The sequence below is a fragment of the Microtus pennsylvanicus genome, chromosome 2, assembly GCF_037038515.1.
Source record: "Microtus pennsylvanicus isolate mMicPen1 chromosome 2, mMicPen1.hap1, whole genome shotgun sequence".
NCBI lineage: Eukaryota > Metazoa > Chordata > Mammalia > Rodentia > Cricetidae > Microtus > Microtus pennsylvanicus.
Window position 1 is genome coordinate 42,380,962 of NC_134580.1, and position 22,984 is coordinate 42,403,945.

The 22,984-nt window shown below is 44.1% G+C and overlaps 1 protein-coding gene across 1 annotated transcript; it reads left to right on the forward strand.

Moving 5' to 3' along the window:
• Positions 1–226: 226 nt before the first annotated feature.
• On the forward strand, positions 227–16,535 carry LOC142844200 (gasdermin-C-like). Its single transcript, XM_075962504.1, has 12 exons — positions 227–531; positions 5,056–5,270; positions 5,916–6,099; positions 7,510–7,672; positions 9,586–9,697; positions 12,358–12,477; positions 12,901–12,930; positions 13,125–13,151; positions 14,091–14,230; positions 14,753–14,882; positions 15,336–15,409; positions 15,959–16,535. The coding sequence occupies exons 2-12, from the start codon at positions 5,060–5,062 to the stop codon at positions 16,196–16,198; spliced, it is 1,431 nt and encodes a 476-aa protein (XP_075818619.1). The 5' UTR covers positions 227–531; positions 5,056–5,059; the 3' UTR covers positions 16,199–16,535.
• Positions 16,536–22,984: the final 6,449 nt, after the last annotated feature.

Sequence of the window (22,984 nt, forward strand, 5' to 3'; positions counted from 1 at the left end):
TGTGTGAAGGTGTATTGCTGTGATTGGTGTAATAAAAAGCTGAATGACCAGTAGCTAGGCAGGAGGTAAAGAGTTCTATTCTCATTTTCTGAAAATCTTGAACTAGACTTGTTCAGCTGGTTTTCTTTGGAGGGAAGGAGGGAGAGAGGGAAAGGGAGAAGGAGAGAGGGAGAGGCAGAGAGATTTCCTAAGAATGCCCTTTTTGCTGAGCTAGGAGAGCCTGCAGGTACACCTTCAGATGTTCTCTGGTGCTGATCAGAGATGGTGGATCTTGGATGGTGGATTTGAACACAAGTTCTAAACTTAGACTCAGTTCCTAGAGAGAAGAGGTTGTGTGTGTGCTTGCATGTTCAGACCAGAATATTACATTGAAAACTGACTCAGACCTGTTAAAACAAAGGAAACAGAGGGAAGAGAATCACATTGCTTTGGTCCTGGAGTTTGTACAAGCTGTTATTGATTCAGAAGGCCCAAGGACGGAGTCACATTCAATTGAGCTCTCTCCAGAGGACGAAAACCTACTTCAACCTGGTAGGTGCTGTTGGGGCCGAAGGAGTAAGGAGAGAAGGGTGTGTGGTTACAGAGGGTCCTTCAGGCTGGCTGTGAACTGAGTTGATGGTTGTTCCTATGTAACGTGACCTGCAGGGAAGGAAACATTCTTTCCGTAAGTTCTCCCTAAGAGAGTCAGTAGGGAGCTCATGAGAGCATGTAATGGTAAAGGCTGGTCTCTGATCCATCTTTGTCAGATTTGCTGTAGGAGACATAATTGAAAATGGTCGATGAGGATTTTTGTACAATCTGTGACAATTCTTGTTTTCTTATAGTCATATCATTCAAAATGCAGTTCCCAATCACTGAGAATCTTGTTCTTTTCTGCAAAGAAAGTGATGTAAGCAGATTACTCTTATTTAATCTTTTTTACAAAGTGCTGTAACACCTGTTGATATATGCATGTTCATGACTATCTACAGCTAGGGTTTTGATTTCCACGCACACATCTATGTCTCAAGCATTTTATCTCTGTGACAGTTTCTACTGTCACATGCTGGTTTGTAAGGTTGTGTGATTTCATCTTTCCCTGGCTCTCAAAATCAAGGTGCTGAGAGATTTCCATTCTCCACTTGGAAATGGCACTCAGGGAAATAGCACCCCCTCCATCATCTTGCCCCATCTAGAAATCCCAAAGTCCTCTGCACTCCTTTGTCTTTCTCATGATCCACATAAAACCCATCATTAATTTTTTTGATTATGCAACAATCTTGAGTCATCATCCCAGTGTCAGCTTTGAATATCTCTTATTTGAACATTGCTATGCATAGCCTCAGAAGTAAGTCACATTCTTTGCTGTTGGGAATTTTATGCCAAGGGATTTTTCCATGTCACAAATCTACTTAAGTTATTCTTTGCTTTAATTATGCTTTCTTTTTCTCATTGGTAGTACAGTTGGCCTTACTGATTTGTGGATCCTGCAGCTTTGGAATTATCTAGAAAAGAGCTTAGAGAGAAGACTCAGTAGGTACAGCACTTGACGTGCAAATGTGAGGGTCAGAATTCTAACTCCTAGAATCCACTTAAAACCCAGTGACCCGGGTTCCCACCCAGCATGCAGGAGGTATAGAGAGGGGATCTCTGGGAAAAGCTGGCTAGCTATACTAACTGAAATGGGAAGTTCCGGCGTCACTAAGAAATTTTGCCTCAATACAGAAGATGGAGAGTGATTGTCAGAGTCACTCAGTGAGGCCCACAGGCCTCCATATGTACCCATGTGTACTTACATCCATGCAAACCTGGGCCTCTACACATCCAAGCATGCATTCATATGTACATGCACAGACACCACATAGACGCATATACACATTTAATAAAAAAAAAGTATTAGGGGCTGAAGAAATGGCTCTGCAGTTAAAAGCATCTGATACTCTTCCAAAGGACCCCAGCTCAGTTCCCAGCACCCACAATGGATGGCTGAGGTTCTAGAGGATCTGGTGCCCTCCTCTGACCTCTTTGGCTACCCATACGGGGCACATACACAGACACACATTAAATAAAAATGAAAACTAAATTTTTAAAAAGAAAATATTCAGAAGCCTTGCACCTGAATAGAATATGTTCCTACCTTTTTTTTTTTTTTGCATTCTGCAAAAACTGTGTGTGTGGTTAATCTACTGCCACGTTGTGAATGTGAACTGTCCCTTCTCCCCCAAGTTATGTTGAATGCTTGGTTTCCCGCTACTGTCACTATCTCGGGTGTCCTGGAGAATTTTAATATGAGGTCAGTAGCTAGATGAAATATGACATGGGGGACATGAACTTGGTACTACATCTCCCCTCCTTGTATGTCTCTCTGCCTCTTGCTTGCCAAGAAGTCACCTTTTCCATGTTCTCCTATCACTATGATGTTTAGTCAAAATGCACAGGGCTAAAGCGTCTGTGAACCGAGCCTTCTGAAACCGCGTGTCAAAATAAATCTCTTCTTCATTAAGTTGTTTATGTCAGACATTTTTCACAGTGACTTTGAACTGCTTCTGGTACAGTATCATTTTAAGTATTCTAGAAACTGTTTAAGTGATGTGGGAAGAGTGTGTGGTCATATGCAAAGACACTTGAATATCTGCAGATTTTGATTATTAGCCTAGAAATGCCCAGCTATGTGGTGATATTCTCTTTAGGCTTTACCAAATAAAGCTTACCTGAAGATTAGAGTACAGAGCTAAGCCACTAGTTAGCCGTAGAGGCCAGGCAGTGGTGGCATACACCATTAATCCCAGTAGTTGGGACACAGAGGCAAACAGATCTCTGTGAGCTTAAAGCCATCCTGGGCTAAAAAAAATAGTATATGTTTAAAAGAAAAACAGAACTTACACAAAGGTGATCCCAGCACTTGGGATCCCACGCCTTTAATCCCAGTACTAGGGAGGTGGAGGCAGGAATGATGTGGCTGGGCGGAGAGAGGAATATAAGGCAGGAGGAGACAGAAGCTCAAGGCAGTCTGAGTATTTGTAGAGACAGCTGCAGTCTGAGGATTCAGTCTGAGAATTCGAAGTGACAGGATCGCTCCTTAGGTTTGAAAATTGGTAGAGGTAAGAACTCCAATGGCTGGCTGCTCTGCTTCTCTGATTCTCAAGCTTTCACCCTCTGATAGCTGACTCTGAGTTTTTATTATTAAGATCAATTAAACTTCATGCAACTCAGCCAAGTAGACTTATGATTGTATGCATGGGCAATAACTTCTATAATATTTAATGTTGTGGTAAAATACATAATATGAGCTCTGCCTTAAACAGGGTTTAAAAATCTGTAAAAATACATTGTTCCAAACTTTGCTAGCAGATCTGCAGACTTCATCTTGAACAAATGAAACATTAAACTGATTGACTAACAATGTCCCTTCCTGTCTACTCCAGTAGAGAGCATCCTTGCATTCTCCAGGTCTTGGAGAATTTGAGATAATACACGTAATCGGATCCATGTGTATTTAACACTTGAATGACATATACTTCAACATCCTTAAGATTTATCAAATTATTGCATTTTGTAAACCTTCTTTCCCTTTAAGGTTGAAACAGTTCACAGTGAGAAGTAACATTTCCCTGTCACACTGAAGGACATTTAGATTGTTTCTGCATTTTGGTTCTGTGAGTAGTGCTGTAATGCACATGAGTGTGCTACTTCGTTGTTTTCAATTCTATTTTTTTCCCCCTGAGACTGTGTTTCTCTGTGTAGTCCTGGCTGTCCTGAAACTTGCTCTGTAAACCCGGCTGGCCTAGAACTCATAGGTATCTGCCTGCCTCTGCCACCCAGTTTTCAATTCTATTAAGTTTTTGAGAAATCTTGTTTATTTCTTTCGAGGACATAACACTTTGCCTTCCCACAGTGTACAGGGTTCCATTTTTAAGCATTAATACTGACAGCTATTTCTTCTATACCTTGTGGTAACAGCACCCTGACAGATCTAATACCTCATTGTGATGTTGGTTCACGTTTTTATGATAAGGGGTGAAATTGTGTTTTTGTTGTCTTATTGGCTAATTCCATTTCTCTTTGGTGGCGCTGGGTCTTGAACTCAGGTCCTTATTCATGCCAGGGAAGGATTCTAATCCACTGGGGAAGGAACTCATTGCATTTCTTATTGAGAGAAATGCCTATCCAACTCATGGCACTCTTATTTCTTTTTTATTTATTGTTACTTTAAATTAGCATGGAATAATGGGCTTCTTTATGGCTTCCTCACACAGTATACACTTTGCTCATGTTCAGCCCACTATGTTTTCTAGTTCTCCTGATCCACCCCCACAGCCCCCATCTCCCTGAAAATTGTTCCTTTCTGATTTCATACTTTATACATACACATTTAATGTGTATCTATGTGTATATTTATGTATATATACACATATTGTATATACTTATATACATATTTATGTAAACATATATACATAAAATGTAGTATGTCTATGTGAGAGAAGCATGCAATATCTGTATCTCTGTGCTTAGTCTATGTCATCTGGCATGCCGGTCCTGAGTTCTATCAGTAAGTGGTATAATTTTACTGTTTATGGCTGAATAGACCTTAACCATGCATATATATCAATTTTCTTTTTCCATTCTTCTTTTTAAAAAATTATTTATTTTTATGCATATGGATGGTTTGCCTGCATACATGTACACTACATGTGTGCTTGGTGTCTGAGGAGGTTAGAGCAAGGCATAGGATGCCCTAGAACTGGAGTTACAGATGTTATAACTGTTATATGTGAACCTCCATGTAAGTGCTAGGATTTGAACCTGTGCCCTCTAAAAGAATAGACAGTGCTGTTAGCCTATGAGCCATCCCTTCACCCTCTGCTTCCATTCATCTTTTGATGGGCTTTTAGCCTGAGTCTGTATTTTGAGTATTTGGAATAGTTCAAGGATAACTTGAATGCATATATCTCTGCTGTGTGCTGATGTGTGGGCTCTCACTTTGGTGGTTTAGGAAAAATACCAGGAATCACCAAGAGCCAACTACACTCTTCCTCTTCTCAGCTAAACTGTGCACTTCTTTCTGTCTGGTACCAGCAACATGTCCCACTCATTTGACTGGGTCTGCAAGGACGTGGTCAAAAGGCTCAAAGGAAAGGATCTGCGTCCTGTTAAATGTCGATCAGATGCAAGGAAGTTCCGCCATTTTGAGATACTGCTGAAGACTCCTCAGTCCCTGTTCTGGAAATCTGAAGATACTCCAGTTGAATGTTCCCTCCTGCAGATCTTAGAGCCAAATCTTCCAGTCCCAGGTATTGTTAACCAAGGATCAGGGAAGTGTAAAAATCAGCATTTTCAGTGGCACAACTTTCCAGAACCCATGAGGTGCACAGACAGGTAGCTAAGGAGCCATCCTGCTTAAAGGCAAGGGACAAGGAAGGTCCTTTGGGAATCCGCTCATTTTCTGGACGCTTCCTTGCATTTGGTCATATAATACTTACAAAAGCCTCTTTAGATGGAGATATGAAAACCATGTTACAAAAAAGCAGAGGTTCTTAAAACAACTTTTCAAAATCACACAGTTCAAACTGGTAGAATTAGGATCCAGACTGAGGTCAGTCTGTCTGTAAGTCACAGGAATTTTTCTTTTCCAGCAAGAGGCCCCACGACTGGATTCTGTATTTGGAAGGATGACCCCAGGGAACATCTAGACACTGCACAAATGCTGCTTTTCTTTTTTAGAATTAAAACTATGCTTGCATTGGTTCTGGAATTTGCCCTTTGTAGTAATTTATATTCAAATATTAATTATTACATATTTATTATATATGTAATTGTTAGCTAGCTTCTTGACTAAGTATTAATTTAGGAGGAGAACTGACCTTCTATTTCTTATTTCCCAGATTAGCTGCTCCACAGTGGTTCTTGACTAAACTTCTGTTCCCTCTCCTCTTTAGAGCCTGAAGTGTTAGATACCATCCCCCTTAAACACATTGTATACCAGAAACTGAAGGCTAATGTGGGTGTCAACGCCATGGCAGAAGGAAATATGAATACAGAGTATGTGCAGTCCTATGGATATGACATCGAGGTGCAGTGTATTGGCATCCCAAATTCAAAACTGGAAAGTCTTCAAAACAGGTGAAGTGATAATTCAGCAAAGATTTCGGAAGTGTGTTGTAGGGAGGCCTCTTGTGTGTTCCCGGCTGCCCAGACTCCCGAAATAATCATACAGAAACTATATTATTTGCAATAATGTTTGGCCAATAGCTTAAGCATATTGTTAGCTAGCTCTTACATCTATAATTAACCCATTTCCATTGTTTTATATTTTATCACGAGGCTTGTGGCCTACCGGCAAGTTTCCAGCATGTCTGTCTCAAGTGGCGGCTCCACGGCTTCTCCAAATCTACATTCTTTATCCCAGCATTCAGTTTAGTTTTCTCTGCCTAGCTCTTCTCTACCCTATCAGGCCACACCAGTTTCTTTATTAACCAATAGTATTCACAGCATACAGAGGGAAATTACACATCAGATGTGATGTTGTAGGCAAAGAGGCATCGAGCAGGTTTTATGACAACTCACATTTTCTACTTAATTTTTTTACAAGTCATTGAAATAATGCCTTATAGTACCCCAATAATACCCATTAATACAGAATCACCTGTTACTGGTCTATTAATGTTACAGGGACAGAAAAACAAGACAGACATACAAAGGTTCTGATCTAGTGAAAGTTTCTGTTAATTGTCCAGATGATGGGCATGTAATGAGGAGAGAATCATAGAAGTAAGTGTTTGGAATATTGATTAAAAGGTGAGGAAGACTGTAACAATCACTTGAACACCACAGTGATTAGGAACTTAGTTGACTTATATAACATCTCTTTTGAGGTAGGATTTTGAAGTAGAAATGCTTGTTTCATGTGCAGAATTTTGATGTGATATAAGCATGTATATATAAGTCAGTAGCATATCATCCTTCCATCTGGTAGCCATTATTTAAATTTTTTCTTTATTACATTTATTTTTGCACTGTGTGTGTGTGTGTGTGTGTGTGTGTGCGCGCGCGCGCGCATGTGCACCCTTATGCCATGGCTAAAATATGGAAGTCAGAGGAACACTTGCAGGAATCAGGTTTCTTCCTTTGCTGTGTGTGTCTGGAAACCAAACTCATGCCAACAACCAGCTCTACCTGCTGAGCCATCCTGCCATCTCAGTAACTGTTACTGTTATGACAAGAATATTTACTGTCTACTGTCTCAGCCAATTTTAAGTGCATATAGCATATAGTCAAGTGTAAACCACATCGGGCTTTAATGTGTCTTCTGGGGCTCTGAGTTCATGTCCTCAGTGTGCATGGTGAGCACTTCATAGACTGAGCCACATCCCTAGCCTGAAGCTGAGTCAATCTCTTTAGTGCTTAGAGGCTGGCTCGTATTTTCTGTTTTTGTTTTGTTTTGTTTTGTTTTGTTTTTCTCTCTCATGATTTGGTCTCTGTTTCTGTGAAATTAGCCATTTGGATCTTTTCATTCTCATTTTACACCTTCAGGAAACTTCTGGATAATGAGCCATCATTTGTGAAAGATTACCGGATGGGAAGGTACAGCCTGTATGTGGTGACAGAGGTATTTGAAGTGACAAAGTGTGAAATGAAGGAAAACATTACCAGTGCCGGCACGACAGTAGATGCAGCCATCGCCCAGGTTGTCACGGTATGGGATAGGGATGGGAAGAAAACAGCGAGTGCAGCCAGGGCAGCCTGGCCTCTCAGGGGCTCTGGGCAGCAGTTTCTAGGGCTCAGAGGGTGGGGGCCATTATTCTCCCTGCTGGTATGTAGTATATGCTGACTCCAGATCTTAGATTGCACTCTTTTTTAAAACATGACTTTTTATTGATCTTTGAGAATTTCACATCATAGACTCCAATCCTATTCATTTCCAGTTCCTCCATATCTGCCCTTCATCCTTGTAGCATTCCCCCAAAAGAAAACTTAAAAACAAATAATAAAAATAAAAAAAATGAAAATCACAAACAAAAGTATTAATTAAGCAAATAAAATCCCAAACCAAAAGAAATAATAAAAATAAAACCACTTTGCTCTTCCATCTTTTCTGCCTCTCTATCACCTCTTCGTGCATCTTAGTGGCAGTGGGAACTTCGGTGTGTCATGCAGTAAACACTGTTGCCCACACAGCTTTACTTGCAAGTGTTCATTGTGTAGTGTGTTGCTGGTCAGGTTCAAGGCCTCTGGTTTCTGGTAGACCATCAACACTGGACCCTCACTGAAGTCCTTCTGGATATCCTGCTATTGCACAGAGTCATGGAGTTCCTGTGGCTATGGTTCTGAAGGACCAGTCCCTTCCCCAGCTCCAGCAAGTCATAGGTGTGATAGCTATTGGGGAGTGGCAACTCAAAGCTTTGGATGTGGGCCTGGGTAAGAGCTGAGTTGGTCAGTAAGGTCTGTTGGGACCAGCCCCCTCAGGTGAGGAGTGAAGCCAGCTCTCCCACACTCATGGTGAGGAGTGGGACCAGCTTTCCCAAATGGGAAGAGCAGCTATTCTATGAGAGGCCAGGCCAGTTGGGGGGCAGGGTCAGCTCTATGGTGAGGGTGGGCTGGCTCTCCCTAGGTCAGTGAAGGCCAGGGCCAGTCAGTTAGCTCAGTTGGTTAGATTGCATTCTAATGTCCTCATTGATAATGTTTTAATATATAGGATTAGCAAATATTGATAAATTCTAAACTGGACATAATTATTTGGTGCCATGTTTTGTATTGACTAAATGATAGTTTGCTGCAGAAATAGAAATATGAGGATTCTGTATTATTTGCACAGTGAGTTTCATGGCAGGAAAACATGGGAAAACCTTTATTAAACTGTAGCTATTAATCCACATTTTAGAAACATTTGATAACATATTTTTTGAGATAATTTTTTATATAGCCTAGACTGTCTTCAAATGGGCTATGGAGCTGAAGCTGACCCTGAACTCCTGGCCTCCTGTTTCCACTTCTAATTTTTGTATTTATTTATTTATTTATTTACATTTGTTTGTTTGTTTTTGCCTTTTAAGCCACGGTTTCTCTGTGAAACAGTCCTGACTGTTTTGGAACTCACACTGTAGACCAGGCTGGCCTGTAAATCACAGAGATCCTCCTGCCTTTGCCTTTGGAGTGCTGGGATTAAGGTCATGCGCCACCACCAACCAGCTCTTTCCACTTTACAAATCCTGTGGGATTATAGGTTTATCCGCCATGCCTGGCTTTGATGAGAAATGTTTGAAGGGACAAGATCTCAATACCTTTACACAATATGCTCACCACAACCAAGCATTATTTAAAAATTAACATAAAATTCATTTAGTAGCTTAAATATGAAACACTGTTTTTTTTCTCTTTTCTCCCTGCTGTATTTATGTCTGTATCCCTTAAGTATTTTAATTCATCTTATTTTTGGTAATTTCATAGATGTGTAGACTGCATTCTGACGACTCTCACACTGCCTTCTCTGCCCTTCCTCACACTCATCAATCTGCCCTCCTTTCAAGTCCCTTTCCCTCATTCAAGTCTCTTTGTCTTGTTATATGAGACAAAGCGCTATAAACCTCTAGAAATGTTTTGTCTCTCCAGGGCCAAGCCCAGGGACAGTGGGAAAGGAAGACAATGGATTCAGTGCCTATCCAAAAGGGTACAGTGGTGGCCTACAAGAAGAAAAGACTGGTCATTGAGAACGACACTTGCGGTGAGCAGACCTGGGGGCCAAGTGGGGGTGGGGTGTCCAAAGAATTGAATCTCCTTTTCTCTTGACTATACACCAGAGGAACACTCCTCACTGTTCCAGCAAAATGTTCCACCCATCTTATCCACCTCTAAGCATGACCAAGCTCACCTACTGCTAGCTGTAGATGCAGTGATAGCCTTCCTCACGGGAAGGGATCTAACTTGGGGTACTCAAAAGGAGGTGTCTTTAGCTGGATGAAGCCCAGGCCCCATTCCAGCCATATCTAGTAACTCATCTCTAGTCAGTAAATGTCCTGCTAACTCACAAGCTCATGAGGGTGCCACAGGCCCACCAGGTAACTCTTAAAGCCCATTAATGCTCCATAAAATAATGGAACATAAAATAATATGAAACTGTAGGCAGAATGCCTGAACAGCAGAGCACAGGAGTTTCCCCATGGCCTTGAAATGTACAATCCTCCAAATACACACACACACACACACACACACACACACACACACACACACACACACATCCCTTGGGTTCAGACTCTGCAGTGGGGCAGAAGTGTCTGTGTTAGGCATGGATCTGTGTTTTATTTGAGTGTCAGACATGAGTAGGTCTCAGAGCTCCAAGTTCCTCCTCAATGTGAAGGGCAGCTCCTCAGAAAAGGGGGAATGTCTTTCATGCATATGCATGCATACCTATATGCACGTGTGCGCACATACCCACATATGGATCTCTCTCTCTCTCTCTCTCTCTCTCTCTCTCTCTCTCTCTCTCTCTCTCTCTCTCTCTCTCCTTGTAAATTCTGGTCAAGGGAAAGAACTACAGTCAATCCTCTAGTCGGCAGCAACAGACAAGGAAGCATTTACACAATAGTATAATTAGTGTATGGTGGCTTCTAAGGAAAGATTACCTACACTCCATCACCACCCTTGACTGAGTCACAGGGTGGGGCATGGGTACATGATAAAAGTTAGTGGATGATGACTTCTACAGAAGTATTTTCCACACTCTATCAGCATTCTTGACTGAGATATAGGGTGGGGAGTGGGTACAGTATGGTAGAGTTAGTGGATGATGGCTTCTAGAGAAAGATTATGCACACTCTACCAGGAACCTGGACTGAGTTATAGGGCAGGTATTGGGTACAAGGTCAGAGATGCCTTTGAAATGCCTGGCGGAGATGGTCTTGCTCTGACAGATCATGCTAAATGAAAAGAGCTTTTATTTACAGAGGGAAAGATAATGAACCCTTCACTAAAAAACATTAACAGCAAATAAACAAAAACCAGATCTGATAGATCAGATGTTGCACCCAGAAAACCAAAGCCATGTTTGTGGAGGCTGAATCCAGGGGAGTTCCACAGAGGATAAACTGCAAAGGCTGAGATGCGCACGGAAGGAGAGAAGTGATGTCCCCTGTAGAGGACACTTAGAGGAGCTGACTAAAGGGGGGTGTGTGTGAGAGGAGGGGATGATGGGAGGGGACTCTGGGATGAGGGCTTCTGGAGGTACAGAGAATGTTGTCAGGTTAGGAAAGAGCTTGGTGAACTGAGAGACTGAGGACAGGTTGGGGCCAGATGCATTGCTGGTCACTTACTCTTGTCTTCAACTCAGCTTTGGGGGAAAATCTCATCCCCCCCTTACACAGGAGAAGGCCAGTTTTCTATGAAGCTGATGGCCAGTGATATGTCAATTATTAAGTCGTCTTGGTCTGTTAAGAGGACTAAATTTGTGCTTGCCAATCAGCCCATGGTCCCAGTTGGTCCCTTCTCTGTTATGCCTGATTGTGTAAAGAAGATGCCCTGCTCGCCCCCTAGTGCTCAAAATCTGACTTGCAGACACTCTTCGAAGTCTGCTTTTTGTTCAACTTCCTTTAGCTCACATATTAAATGTTGACATTTTCTTCCACAGGCTCATTATATGTGTCAAATGCTTGACTTTGTTGTTAGGCAAGTTTTGGACCTCAGCAAAACTCCATGAATATAATGTAGAACAATGCAAGATTGCCAGATTGAGAGTGGATAAGGAAGGGCCAGGTAGTAACTGAAGGCTAACAAGAAGCCTACATGACAGGGCAGGAGGAAGCCAGTCTGCTTTACCTCATGGAGTATTTGTTTATTTCTCTTTTGTGAGTATTTGTGTTTTGCCTGCATTTGTGTACAATGTGCATGCAATGTCCCAAGGAGGCCAGAAGAGGGCTCTGCCTTGTGTTGAGGTCCTTTGCAAGAACAGCAGTGACTCTTAACAGTTGATCTTGCTCTCCAGCCCTCATGGGTAATTCTCGAATGTCACAGGGGACGATGCTTATTTGAAATGCAGAATTCAGGCTGGTGAGCTGGATCGGCTGGCAAAGGTGTCTGTTGCCAGGCCTGATGCCTTAAGTTCCACCTCCAGGTCCCAGGTGTTGGAAGGAGATAACTGACTCCCAGAGTTGTCCTCTGACCTCTGCTTGTGCTCCGTGGCATGCATGCACACACCATAAACAAACATAATACAATACAATAAAATAAAAATTTCAGGATAACTGTCAAAGGTACCAATTAAAGGTCAAGAGGCTAGTGTTTAGGTTGACAGCATCCCTGGGGTTTGGCCTGAGGGTCCCTAAATGGGGTGCAGGAACTACTCTAGCAGGTGCAACTGCATCTCTCCTAACCGAGTCTCTCTTCCATTAGCCATTCTCCTTTTCGCCAATGCTAAGAAGAAAAACTTTCTAGGTATGCTACCTAGGATGCTAAGAAGTTCTGCTCCCTCAGACAAGGATGAGATATACTATTCTGCAGGCAGTATGATAGGTATGTCTTTTTTGGACAGGATCTTCTGGGGATGGATTTATCATACGGAACTTTTCATAAGAGTAGAATTGCAAGGTGAAAAGCAGGGGTGGATGGAGGAGCTGAGAAGGTCCTAGGTAAGGTGAGGGGTGGGGTGAGTGAGTCGTGGTGAGTGATCCCTTCACTTTATTTTTCCAGGGCCATCATCTATAAGACAGCTAGGTGAGTGAATGGTCCTGGGGGAATGAGAGTGGAACCTGCTCCCTCATGCTGACAACTGAACAACAAAAACCCTTCTGATTGACTTTGCCATAGGTCTTGAGATCTGTTTTTTTTTTTTTTTGCACAAATTTTGGAGGTGGAAGATAGAGAAATGTCAGGGATACAGGGGAAGTAAGGTCAAATACTAATTCTTGGGTGGAACAATATATTTTCTCTTTCTAGACTGGAAGATCAATTACATCTCTCCAATTGGTGAGTGTGTGTCTGGTGGAGTTGTTGTGGAGATCTGAGTGATGCTCCTGTGGTCAGCCCTAGCCCTGTGGGATGGGAAAGATCATGGAAGGCCGGTGTGGAGAAAGCATAGACTGGGAATGGGGCAGGAGGAGATGGCAGGAGAGAGACACAGTGAGGATGAAGAGAGGTGATAACTTGTCTTCTCTTTCTAGGAAGGATAGAAGAACCTTACCATCAAGGTGAGTGGTTTCCTTCCTTCCTTCCTTCCTTCCTTCCTTCCTTCCTTCCTTCCTTCCTCCCTCCCTCCCTCCCTCCCTCCCTCCCTCCTTCCTTCCTTCCTTCCTTCCTTCCTTCCTTCCTTCCCTCCTCCCCCCCCCTTTTTTCTTTTTAGAGGATACCTGGGTGTCTGGCAGGTAACTATTGGCTTGGAAGTCAAATGAGAACTTTCTTTGGGATTCAGAAAACCGAGGTCTACTATCACATTTGTAGATAGTTCAACTCACACATGCGCAACTGTGTGCACTAGAGTACAGCAAGGACTTAGGGGGAAGCAGCATTCCTCCAGCATGCAATGTGAAATACTGGGATGTAAGCACCCGTGTCTTTGCAGCTTCCGCTACGGCATCCTCTCACAGTCACACATCACCCAGAGGACACTTTGGGAGAACCAGAGCATCCTGAAATGCAGTGCTGGGCTAATTCTTCATAGACGGTGGGGATACTTATTAATTAGTGTAGCTCTTATGTGCCAGGTGCTTGGTGAACACAAACTCCTTGACTCCTCACTGTGTCCCCTTTGACACACATGAAACCTATCCTGAAACACTGAGCACTGTCATTTCTGGGGTGTGACAGTACATTTCCTTCCCGACATCTCCCAGAAATGCACGCATACGTGGTCACTTTTCTCCCACTGTGATAAGCAGTTGTCAGGATTTCCATCTCCCCTCTCAGTGCTGTGTCCCCTCCTTTCAGAGTGCCGAAGCTGCCAATATTCTAGTGCTTTCTAGTTTCATGAGAGTTGCCTCACTGGGGCTCAAGCAGGCTATCAATGGAGATGCTTTTAGCCACCAGAAATGGTACTGAAGGGCAAGGGCTTACCATCCCACAGGTATTTAATTGAAGAATTGCTCTCATTTTCTGATTGGTTTTTTTCAAGTTGCTGTCAATTTGTGCAGATTTCAAGCGTCTACAAAATGAGGTTTCCCAGATAACACAGGAACTGGCCATGCTTCCAAAGGATGTTCAAGAAATTGTGTTCTCTAACCTTCAGAGCATGCTTAGTAACAGGGAGAATCTGAATGACCTGCTTAGCATGGTAAGAGTCCCATAGCTGCCTAGAGATGATCTAACCTGCAAGGGTCAGTTGGGTGATGAGGATTCCAACATACATGGGGGAGAAAGAATGTATGTGATAATCAGGAGACCGAGAGAGATGTCAAAGATAGGGGATTCTGACGCCATGCATAACAACGAGGGCTCAAATGTGGCCCCTGAATTCTGCTCAGGATCATCCAGGGAGAGGAAGAACCCCAGCCCATACCTTTCTTAACTCCTCTGGACATAGGTATATCTGGATCAAATCAACAACGATTTGATCCAGATATGGGAAACTGAAGGTACTTGCGGGAGGTTTGCTAGTTTAAGACCTTCTGGGCTACATGGCTAGTTCAAATCTGGCTTGGGCAACAGCCTGAGACCCTGTCACACAAAAGAGAAAAAAGAAGGGAAAAAGAGCCAGGTTGTAGCTTCATGGCAGAGGACTCATTCAGCATATATAAAGTCATCCAGTCCCCAGCACTGGGAATGCTGTTATTAATAGAACATCTGTCTCCTCTAGCTGGAACTGGATCAGTTGGGGCATATGGATGGTCCAGGTGGTGCGATCCTAGATCAGCTGCGACAGGACTCCATACCCCCATGGATTGACCTCAGGAACCTTCTTCTTTATCTCCTTCAAGCCCTGATGGGTAAGAGTGATTCGAGGGAAGTGTGTGAGAGTCCCAGTGTTGGCTCTCAGAGGGCTGTTCCAGATGCCGCCTCCCCAAAGCTCTTGAGTTATCACGGTCATTCTCACATCACCCTTCTCTCTAAGGCCAGCAAAGCCAGAATGGTAACAGTCCATGGACCGCAGATAGAGCCTGAGGTATAGAAAGTGAGCAGTCACCAAGCTTCTAGCACATTCCTGGTGGAAGACGATTCCTGCCTCAGACCTTAGATTTTCAGACTCTGTATCATGTCCCTTTGGATTCTGTGCCCATCTCAAGGGCAGGAGAACTTTCTAGGGCAGTGAGCTTGACCTTTGAGACCAATGGGGCATAACACTATGTCCTAGAGTTCTTCTCTCATTGGTTGTCCTCGTTCATGGTGAGAGGAAAAAGTTGAGTCTGTCACTCTGTTTCCTCATGTGTCTTTTCTCCCAGTGCTGAACGAAACCCAACTCAATCTGCTGGCCCAGTCTATGGAGAAGAGTCTCCTCCTCCATCAACGAGAGCTGGTAGGAAGCCCCCATGAACCAACATTTAGGGAGGGAGACAAAGGAGGACTGGAAAGAGTATTTTAGAAGAAAGCCATGCATTTTAAGCAGGCAGGTGGGGCTTGATCCTGTCAGGAGCATGTCTGTTTTTATGGCAGCCTCAGAAGCAAGGCCCACTGGGTCTAAATTAGCCACTTAGGAAGGCAATTCTGTAGGAACTCAGGGGATGAAAGTCAGCTCCAGCCTTCTTTGTTTACAGTTGCTATTTGTAAGTTGTCCTTTCCCCATATGTTTATCTGTAAATACAACTGTGTGTCTAGACATATGCAAACATGTGCATGGATGTACACACACACACATACACACACACCACACAGAGATACACATACAGATGCCACCTCTGTGCAGCATAGGTTTTATTATTACCATGATATAGCTGAGGAACCAATGCACGCTGGCTTCAGTTATTTCTTAGTTCATTATCCTGTGTGGCTCCTGGCTGTTAGGACAGAAGGTTTTTCACCCTGATGTCAGAGCCTGGTCTTTCCAACCTGAGAGTTCTTCTTCTAGGTAAAGAGCATCCTGCAGCCGAACTTCAAGTATCCCTGGAACATCCCCTTCACTCTCCAGCCTCAGCTTCTTGCCCCACTCCAGGGTGAGGGCTTGGCCATTACTTATGAATTGCTGATGGAGTGTGGTCTGGATATGGAGCTGAATAATCCCAGGTCAACTTGGGATCTGGAAGCCAAGATTCCCCTGTCTGCCCTTTATGGGAGCTTGTCATTTCTGCAGCAACTTGTAGAAGCCTAAATCTCCCTCAAAGCCTGGCCCCAGTCCATGCTGAGTCCAGGATACATTTGAGATATGGCACCACAGCAACCATGGGAGTGGTGCTTTTTGTTCATGTTCTAGGTGGTGGGAAAAAGAATGCTAAGGGTTCTTCTTCTTTTGGTATTGTTAGTCATTCACAATTATATAAATAGTATATCTTGATCATATTCTCCTCCCCACATTGTCCTTTTTTAAAAAAATCCATCTCCTTTCTAGTAACTTCTTCAACTTTTTTAAAAACTCTCTGATTCATTTAATTAGGGTTGTTTGCATGAGTGTGGGATTATTAACCCAAGTAAGGGTGACTTTCCAGCGGCTACACTGGCGAGGCTTGCCTCTGCTTTCCCCGGCAGCTTTAACTGCCTATAGTGTCTTTTAGGCCACGAGAGAATGTCGGTGGCCTTGGGCTCTCTTGGTCTTCTGCAGATAGTCATTGCTCCTGTGAGCTGATGCATGTGATCGCCGTTCTATGTCCTTGCCATGTCCCCAAATAAGTTTGCTGGTGAAAACTCTTCCAATCGTAGCCTAAAGATTTAAACATTTTTCTGTGTAAAAATAGAAATAAATGCTACTTTTAATTAATTGTGTGCGCTTGTGAATTGTTTTTGGTGAAAGGTGCTGGTGTCCGTAACTTTGAAATACGTCAGAAATAAACTGGGAATGTTTTTAAGTAGACGGTCAATCATACAATTAAATATGACTTTTTCCAGGCATCCTGGGAAAAAAATTTATCCTCGCCTCTCCTTCTGTATTTATCTCGTATCACTTTCTAATTAGATCCCCCCCATTTTCTTCACTTCCACTATCACTTCTATCCCGTTGTTCTCCTCTATTGCCCCCTACTGTTCTACTCCTACAAAGGCCCCCCCCCCTTCCTTTCCTGGTTTCTGTAGTTGCTCCAAGATTTGTACTAACATCTGAAGATTTGGAGCTAGGAGGCTCAAATGAGAGAACACATTTGTGTCTTTCTGCATCTGGGTTATCTCAATATGCTTTTCTCTAGATCTAGCCATTCATCTTCAGAGTTCCTGAGGTCATTTTTCTTTACAGCTCAGCAGCATTCCACAGCGGACCTGCAGCACATTTTCATCATCAGTTGAAGGATATGCAGGTTGTTTCTGTTTCTTATTGTGAGTAGAGCAGCAGAGAACACGGCCAAGCAAAGGACTCAGCATCCCGCTCCATGGATGTTTGCTCATGAATCTGAAGGTAGCTGGATGAAACGCCACACCGATTTCCAGGCTGATGATACCACTTTGCAATTCCACCAGATTACTGCAAGCTAAGTAACTTAAAAGGAAAAAAAATCTATTCCTCTGTAGCTCTGGATATCAGAAGTCAACATCACCCTGTCCCTCCCAGGGCTGCAGTGAGAACGGACACTGGGTCTTCCTCATTTCTGGTGACTGCTGGCTGTCCTTCACATTCCTTGGCTGGTGGCTACATCATTCTAATTTCTGCCTCTATCTTGACATGCCCTCCTTCCTTGAGGGTCTTTACTTCTGTGTCTGTCCTCCCTCCCCTAAGGACACTCACTGGTCATGGAATTTAGGTCTCCCTCCAATCCAGGATAACTATCTAATGAAATATGTCTACAGAAATCACGTTTCCAAATGTTAAGTTTTGAAGCTCAAGATAATGTGGCTTATCACATAAGTGTCTCTGACTTTAGGAGCCTTGGGAGGAAACTAGTATCTGAAGATGCTGCATGTGTGAATTTGGTGTGGGTGTCATCTCTGTCTTAGTCACTGTCCTATTGCTGTGGAGAAACACCATGACCACGGCAACTCATAAAGTAAGGCGTTTCATTGGGGCTTGCTTCCAGTTTCAGAGGCTTAGTCCATTATCCCCACGGCAGGGAGCATGGCAGTGAGCAGGCAGACATGATAGCATGGCAGCCGGAAGAGAGAGAGGCACCTGAACTTCTGAAACCTTAAAGCCCACCCCCAGTGACACACTTCCTCCCACAAGCCCACACTTGTTTCTAAGGCCACACCTCTAATTCCTTTCAAGTAGTGCTATTTTCTAATGACCAAGCATTCAAATATATGAGCCTATGGGGGGGGGGAGCATTCCTAATTCAAACACATGGGCTCCCAGCAGTCAGGATATGGGGAGTGTCTCACCTACAGGCACTTAGAAAGCAGCTCTGGATGCACATGGGTAAAGTCAGACCTGCTGGAAATTCGGTGGCCAGTTTTGGATTCCTCGTAGCCCTGAGGAAGCTGTTCACATTTCATCCAGAGAACACTAGAAGCCACTGGAGATGACTGCTGGCTGTGAATGGACTAAAAGTGAGCAGACCATGGAAGCTGCTCTCCTTGTCCAGGCCCTGTACAGTGGATTTCAAAAGGTAAGCACTTGGCAAACAATGTGCTGCTCAATCGTGCTTGCCAACTTGATACACCCAGTTAGAGGCAACCTCAGCTGATGACCTGCAGCTGTCAGATTTGCCTGTAGGCCTGTGTGTGGAGTATTTTCTTGATTGTTAATTGAGGTACGAGGGCCTAGCTCACTGCGGACAGGGTCACTTCTAAGCAGGTGGTCCTGTGTAACAGGAAGGCTGCTGGTTTGTTCCCAGTCACTTAGCCCCAAAATAACCACACAGAAACTGTATTATTTAAATGACTGCTTGGCCCATTAGCTCTAACTTCTTGTTGGCTAACTTTTACATCTTAATTTAACCCATCTCCATTAATCTGTGTACCGCCATGTGGCAGTGGTTTACCGGGAAAATTTCAGCATGTCTGACTCCGGCGGCCCTGCCCCATAGCATCTCTGGGACTCTGCCTTCTTCCTCCCAGCATTTAGTTCCATCTTTCTCCCCTATCTAAGTTCTGCCCTATCAACAGGCCAAGGCAGTTTCTTTATTCATTAATGGCAATCACAGCACACAGAGAGACTCCCACATCCGTTCTGGGTTGTTTAAGAAAACTAAGCGAACAAGCGGGGTGGGGGGTGGGGTGGGAGGGTGACAAGGCAGTGAGCAGTGCTCCTCCGTGGGCTCTGCTTCAGTTTTTGCCTTCAGGCGCTTGCCTGGACTTTTCCAACGACGACTGTGACCAGTAAGCCAGATAAACCCTCACGTCTGGACCCAGAGGACAGACTCGTGGTCTCTGCTAGATCCCTCTTCTCCCCAATGTAGCCATATTGAGTAATCTCCTTTTTCCGATTTCTGCTTTGAGTTTGACTCTTTGAATTGACTTAGTGAAGATGGTTCCCAGACTTGACATGGGGCACAGGTTATAACCCCCAAGTCTGCTAACACTAGGACTGCGTTGGAGGCAATTTAAAGAAAATTTATGGGTATTTAACATTTTATCATTGTGTATGATCAACCGAAAGACTGGCATAATTGTGTAGTGAAATTCCAGTTTCTGCCAGCAGATGGCAGCATCATCCAGCAGCAAACTGATGGTTGGCATCCTCCCCCACACCCCTTTCGTTGCCCTCCCTGTTGGGTTAAGGTGGAAAGGGATGGGAGAGACTGAACGAGACAGAGGGGTTAACTGGTCTCTTTTTCCATCCTGAAGCAGGCTCTCCCTCTTAAACACTGCCTTGCTTGTGTTAGACAGCTCCCTCAAACATCTCTGAAGGGAAAACTTGAGTTATGGGGAACCTGGAACTATTTTCAATATTTTAGAAAATATGACTTGGTAAGATGTCAGCTGCTCAGGCTGCAGCTCCTATGGGTTATGTAATAAATCAGATTGTCTCATGCTGAGCAAAGACTTCAACTAGAAGTCTTAGATGCTGTATAGGGAGTAGGGAAATATTTGTCAATGAGTTCAGTCAGCTATAAAACCCATCCAAAATCTTAGTACTTTGGTTGATACACAAGAAAGCAAGAGTATTTTTAAAAAAAGCAAAAACAATAAAACAAACAAAATCAAGATTCAGTATCTTGGTGGGAACACAAGGACTGTTTAGATATTGAAGAGTTGCCTCTCATGAGGAAGTTGGAAGGATCTGGCTTTGGGGAAGGTGATGGCTGGCTTTGAAACAGTTTTTGTTTGTTTGTTTTTTCTGTTCTATTGTTTTTTTGGTTGTCAAGGCAGGGTTTCTCTGTAGCTTTGACTCCTGTCCTGAAACTTGCTCTGTAGACCAGGTTGGCCCTGCCTCTGCCTCCCGAGTGCTAGGATTAAAGGTGTGCCTGGCTTGAAGTCAAATTCTCTGAGTTTCGTATTCTCTGTCTGTTTGTCTCTGTCTCCCTCACCCCCTTGCTCTTTGAACTCAGGGTCTGTACATGCTAGGCCAACACTGTATCTCAGAACTACATCCGAGCCCATCTTTCTATTGGGTTAAGTTAAATGACACAAATTAAAAGCAGAGAGAAGCCGGTAGAGCACGCAGTGCAGCTGAGGCTCATTGAGCGTGTATGGACTTGAGGCTTGTTGTGAGTGTGACATCCAGGCTAACAGGGAAGGGAAGCCACGGGTAGAAGAGAGGAGATTTCTGGGATATGAGATTTGCATTTTTTTAAAGTTAATTTTTGGTATCCTTTGGGGATCGAACACATTTTTAAAAAGCATCCTTCTCTCAGGAGACGTGATAAGTGACTGGCCGTCTTCTCACCACATGCCGCAGACGCACACTGTCTCCTGGAAGGAGTGTGGGCTTTGCAGCTGTCTGCAGGCAGCCCTCTCTCACCCCGCTGCACCCGGAGCAAATGTGGCTTGTGAGTTAGTCACTGAGAAAGGAGGCCACAGCGGCTTGCTGCCCACTCCTCTGTCTCTTACACCAGGATGTGTCTGCAGCCTGTCCTGAAGCGGATAATCTGGTCTGACAAGGACTGAAGAGAGGCTGTGTGGATGTGAGTGTGGGCCTGGTGCTCATTTCTCAGATGCGAAGACAGGAGACATGATGGAAGTCTTTATGTTCCCGAAGTGCAGGTCAGAAAGGTACCGAGGTTGTCCGGTCAGCCTTTGTGACATTGAGCTGGGTTGATGACCTTGCGGCTGTCACAACTTCCAAGGGACCTCCGTAGGATTTGCTTTCCATGCTACTTTGTAATTCCTCATCCTCTGAGATGCAGGGTTTGCCCTAGCGGTGCCTTTGTCAGCTGTCCTGACCTTGCATAGGCCAACGTCTTGAGCTCCTTTAGCTGTAGCTCCTAGAGACCAGGATTTAGGCAGATTGCCTGGTGGGTGAGCAGATAGGGAGCTGGGACATGGCTAGGTAACAAAGGTGGCCAGCTTCTTCTTTATCTTCCCCCATCTGTCTGCCTACTAGGGAACCTAAGTCCTAGTTACCTTGTAGGAGAGAGAGGGTAGTGGGAGTTTTAGTAGGAATCCCCTCATGTCTAATAGTTCTGGTCTGGACGGCTACGCTCTAATGAGCTGGCTTTCTTTGTGCAAGAATTAAGTATGTACAGATGTCCACACCGATTAGGAACAAATCTGACATTGAGCTACTTGCTCCCAGTGTTGGTTGACACAGAATTCCATGTGCTGGAGATGAAGACACCAGGGCAGGTAAGCAAAACAGAACATTTGTCCTCAAGGGACATGTGAACTAACTTGTCTCTGAAAAGAAGGACTTTTTTTTTTATTGAGAAAAGGAAAAAAAAACAAGTTTCCGCCTCCTCCCAGCCTCCCATTTCCCTCCCCCTCCTCCCACCCTTCTCCCTCTCCCCCCACTCCTCCCCCCTCCCTCTCCAGTCCAAAGAGCAGTCAGGGTTCCCTGCCCTGTGGAAAGTCCAAGGTCCTCCCCACTCCGTCCATATCTAGGAAGGTGAACATCCAAACTGGCTAGGCTCCCACAAAGCCAGAACATTAAGTAGGATCAAAACCCTGTGCCATTGTCCTTGGCTTCTCATCAGCCCTCATTGTTCGCCATGTTCAGAGAGTCCGGTTTTATCCCATGCGTTTTCAGTCACAGTCCAGCTGGCCTTGGTGAGCTCCCAATAGATCAGTCCCACTGTCTCAGTGGGTGGGTGCACCCCTTGTGGTCCTGACTTCCTTGCTCATGTTCTCCTTCCTTCTGCTCCTCATTGGGACCTTGGGAACTCAGTCCAATGCTCCAGTGTGGGTCTCTGTCTCTATCTCCATCCATCACCAGATTAAGGTTCTATGGTGATATGCAAGATATTCGTCAGTATTGCTATAGGACAGGGTCATTTCAGGTTCCCTATCCTCAGCTGCCCAAGGAACTAACTGGGGACATCGCCTTGGGCTCCTGGGAGCCACTCTAAGTTCAAGTCTCTTGCCAACCCTAAGGTGGCTCCCTTAACTAAGAATTGTGCTTCTGTGCTCCCCTATCCAACCAAGAAGGACATTTTTTTTACTGTCTTAGTTGCTGTGTGCTGAGGAAGCCTGAACACAGTGACTTAAGATAACAAGCATTTGATTTGTCTTATATTTCCTTTTTTTCCCCTGTGAGGCAGGAATTTGGGAGTGGTTCTGTTGGGTCGTTCTGGCTTGGGGGGGTGGTCTCCATGTAAGTGTAGACAGATGTTGTTAATGTCTGAAGCCAACTGAAGGCTTCATTGAGGCAGAGATTCTGTTCTGCAGATGGCTTCTCAGGGCAGGGGATATTGATTGATCTTTGCTGATTCAGCCACAGTGTTGATGGGTTAGGAACAGGTCATGGAGCCAGCTCTCACCAAAACTTCATCTCTTAAAGAGATGGAAGTACCAAAGAATTTGTGAACTTACTTCAAAATCATCACTTAGATCTATGCCCATGTTTTCATATATTCCCAGAAGTTCTGTGCCCACATATTCATTCATTCAATCAATTTTTATTAAACACCTAATATTTGCT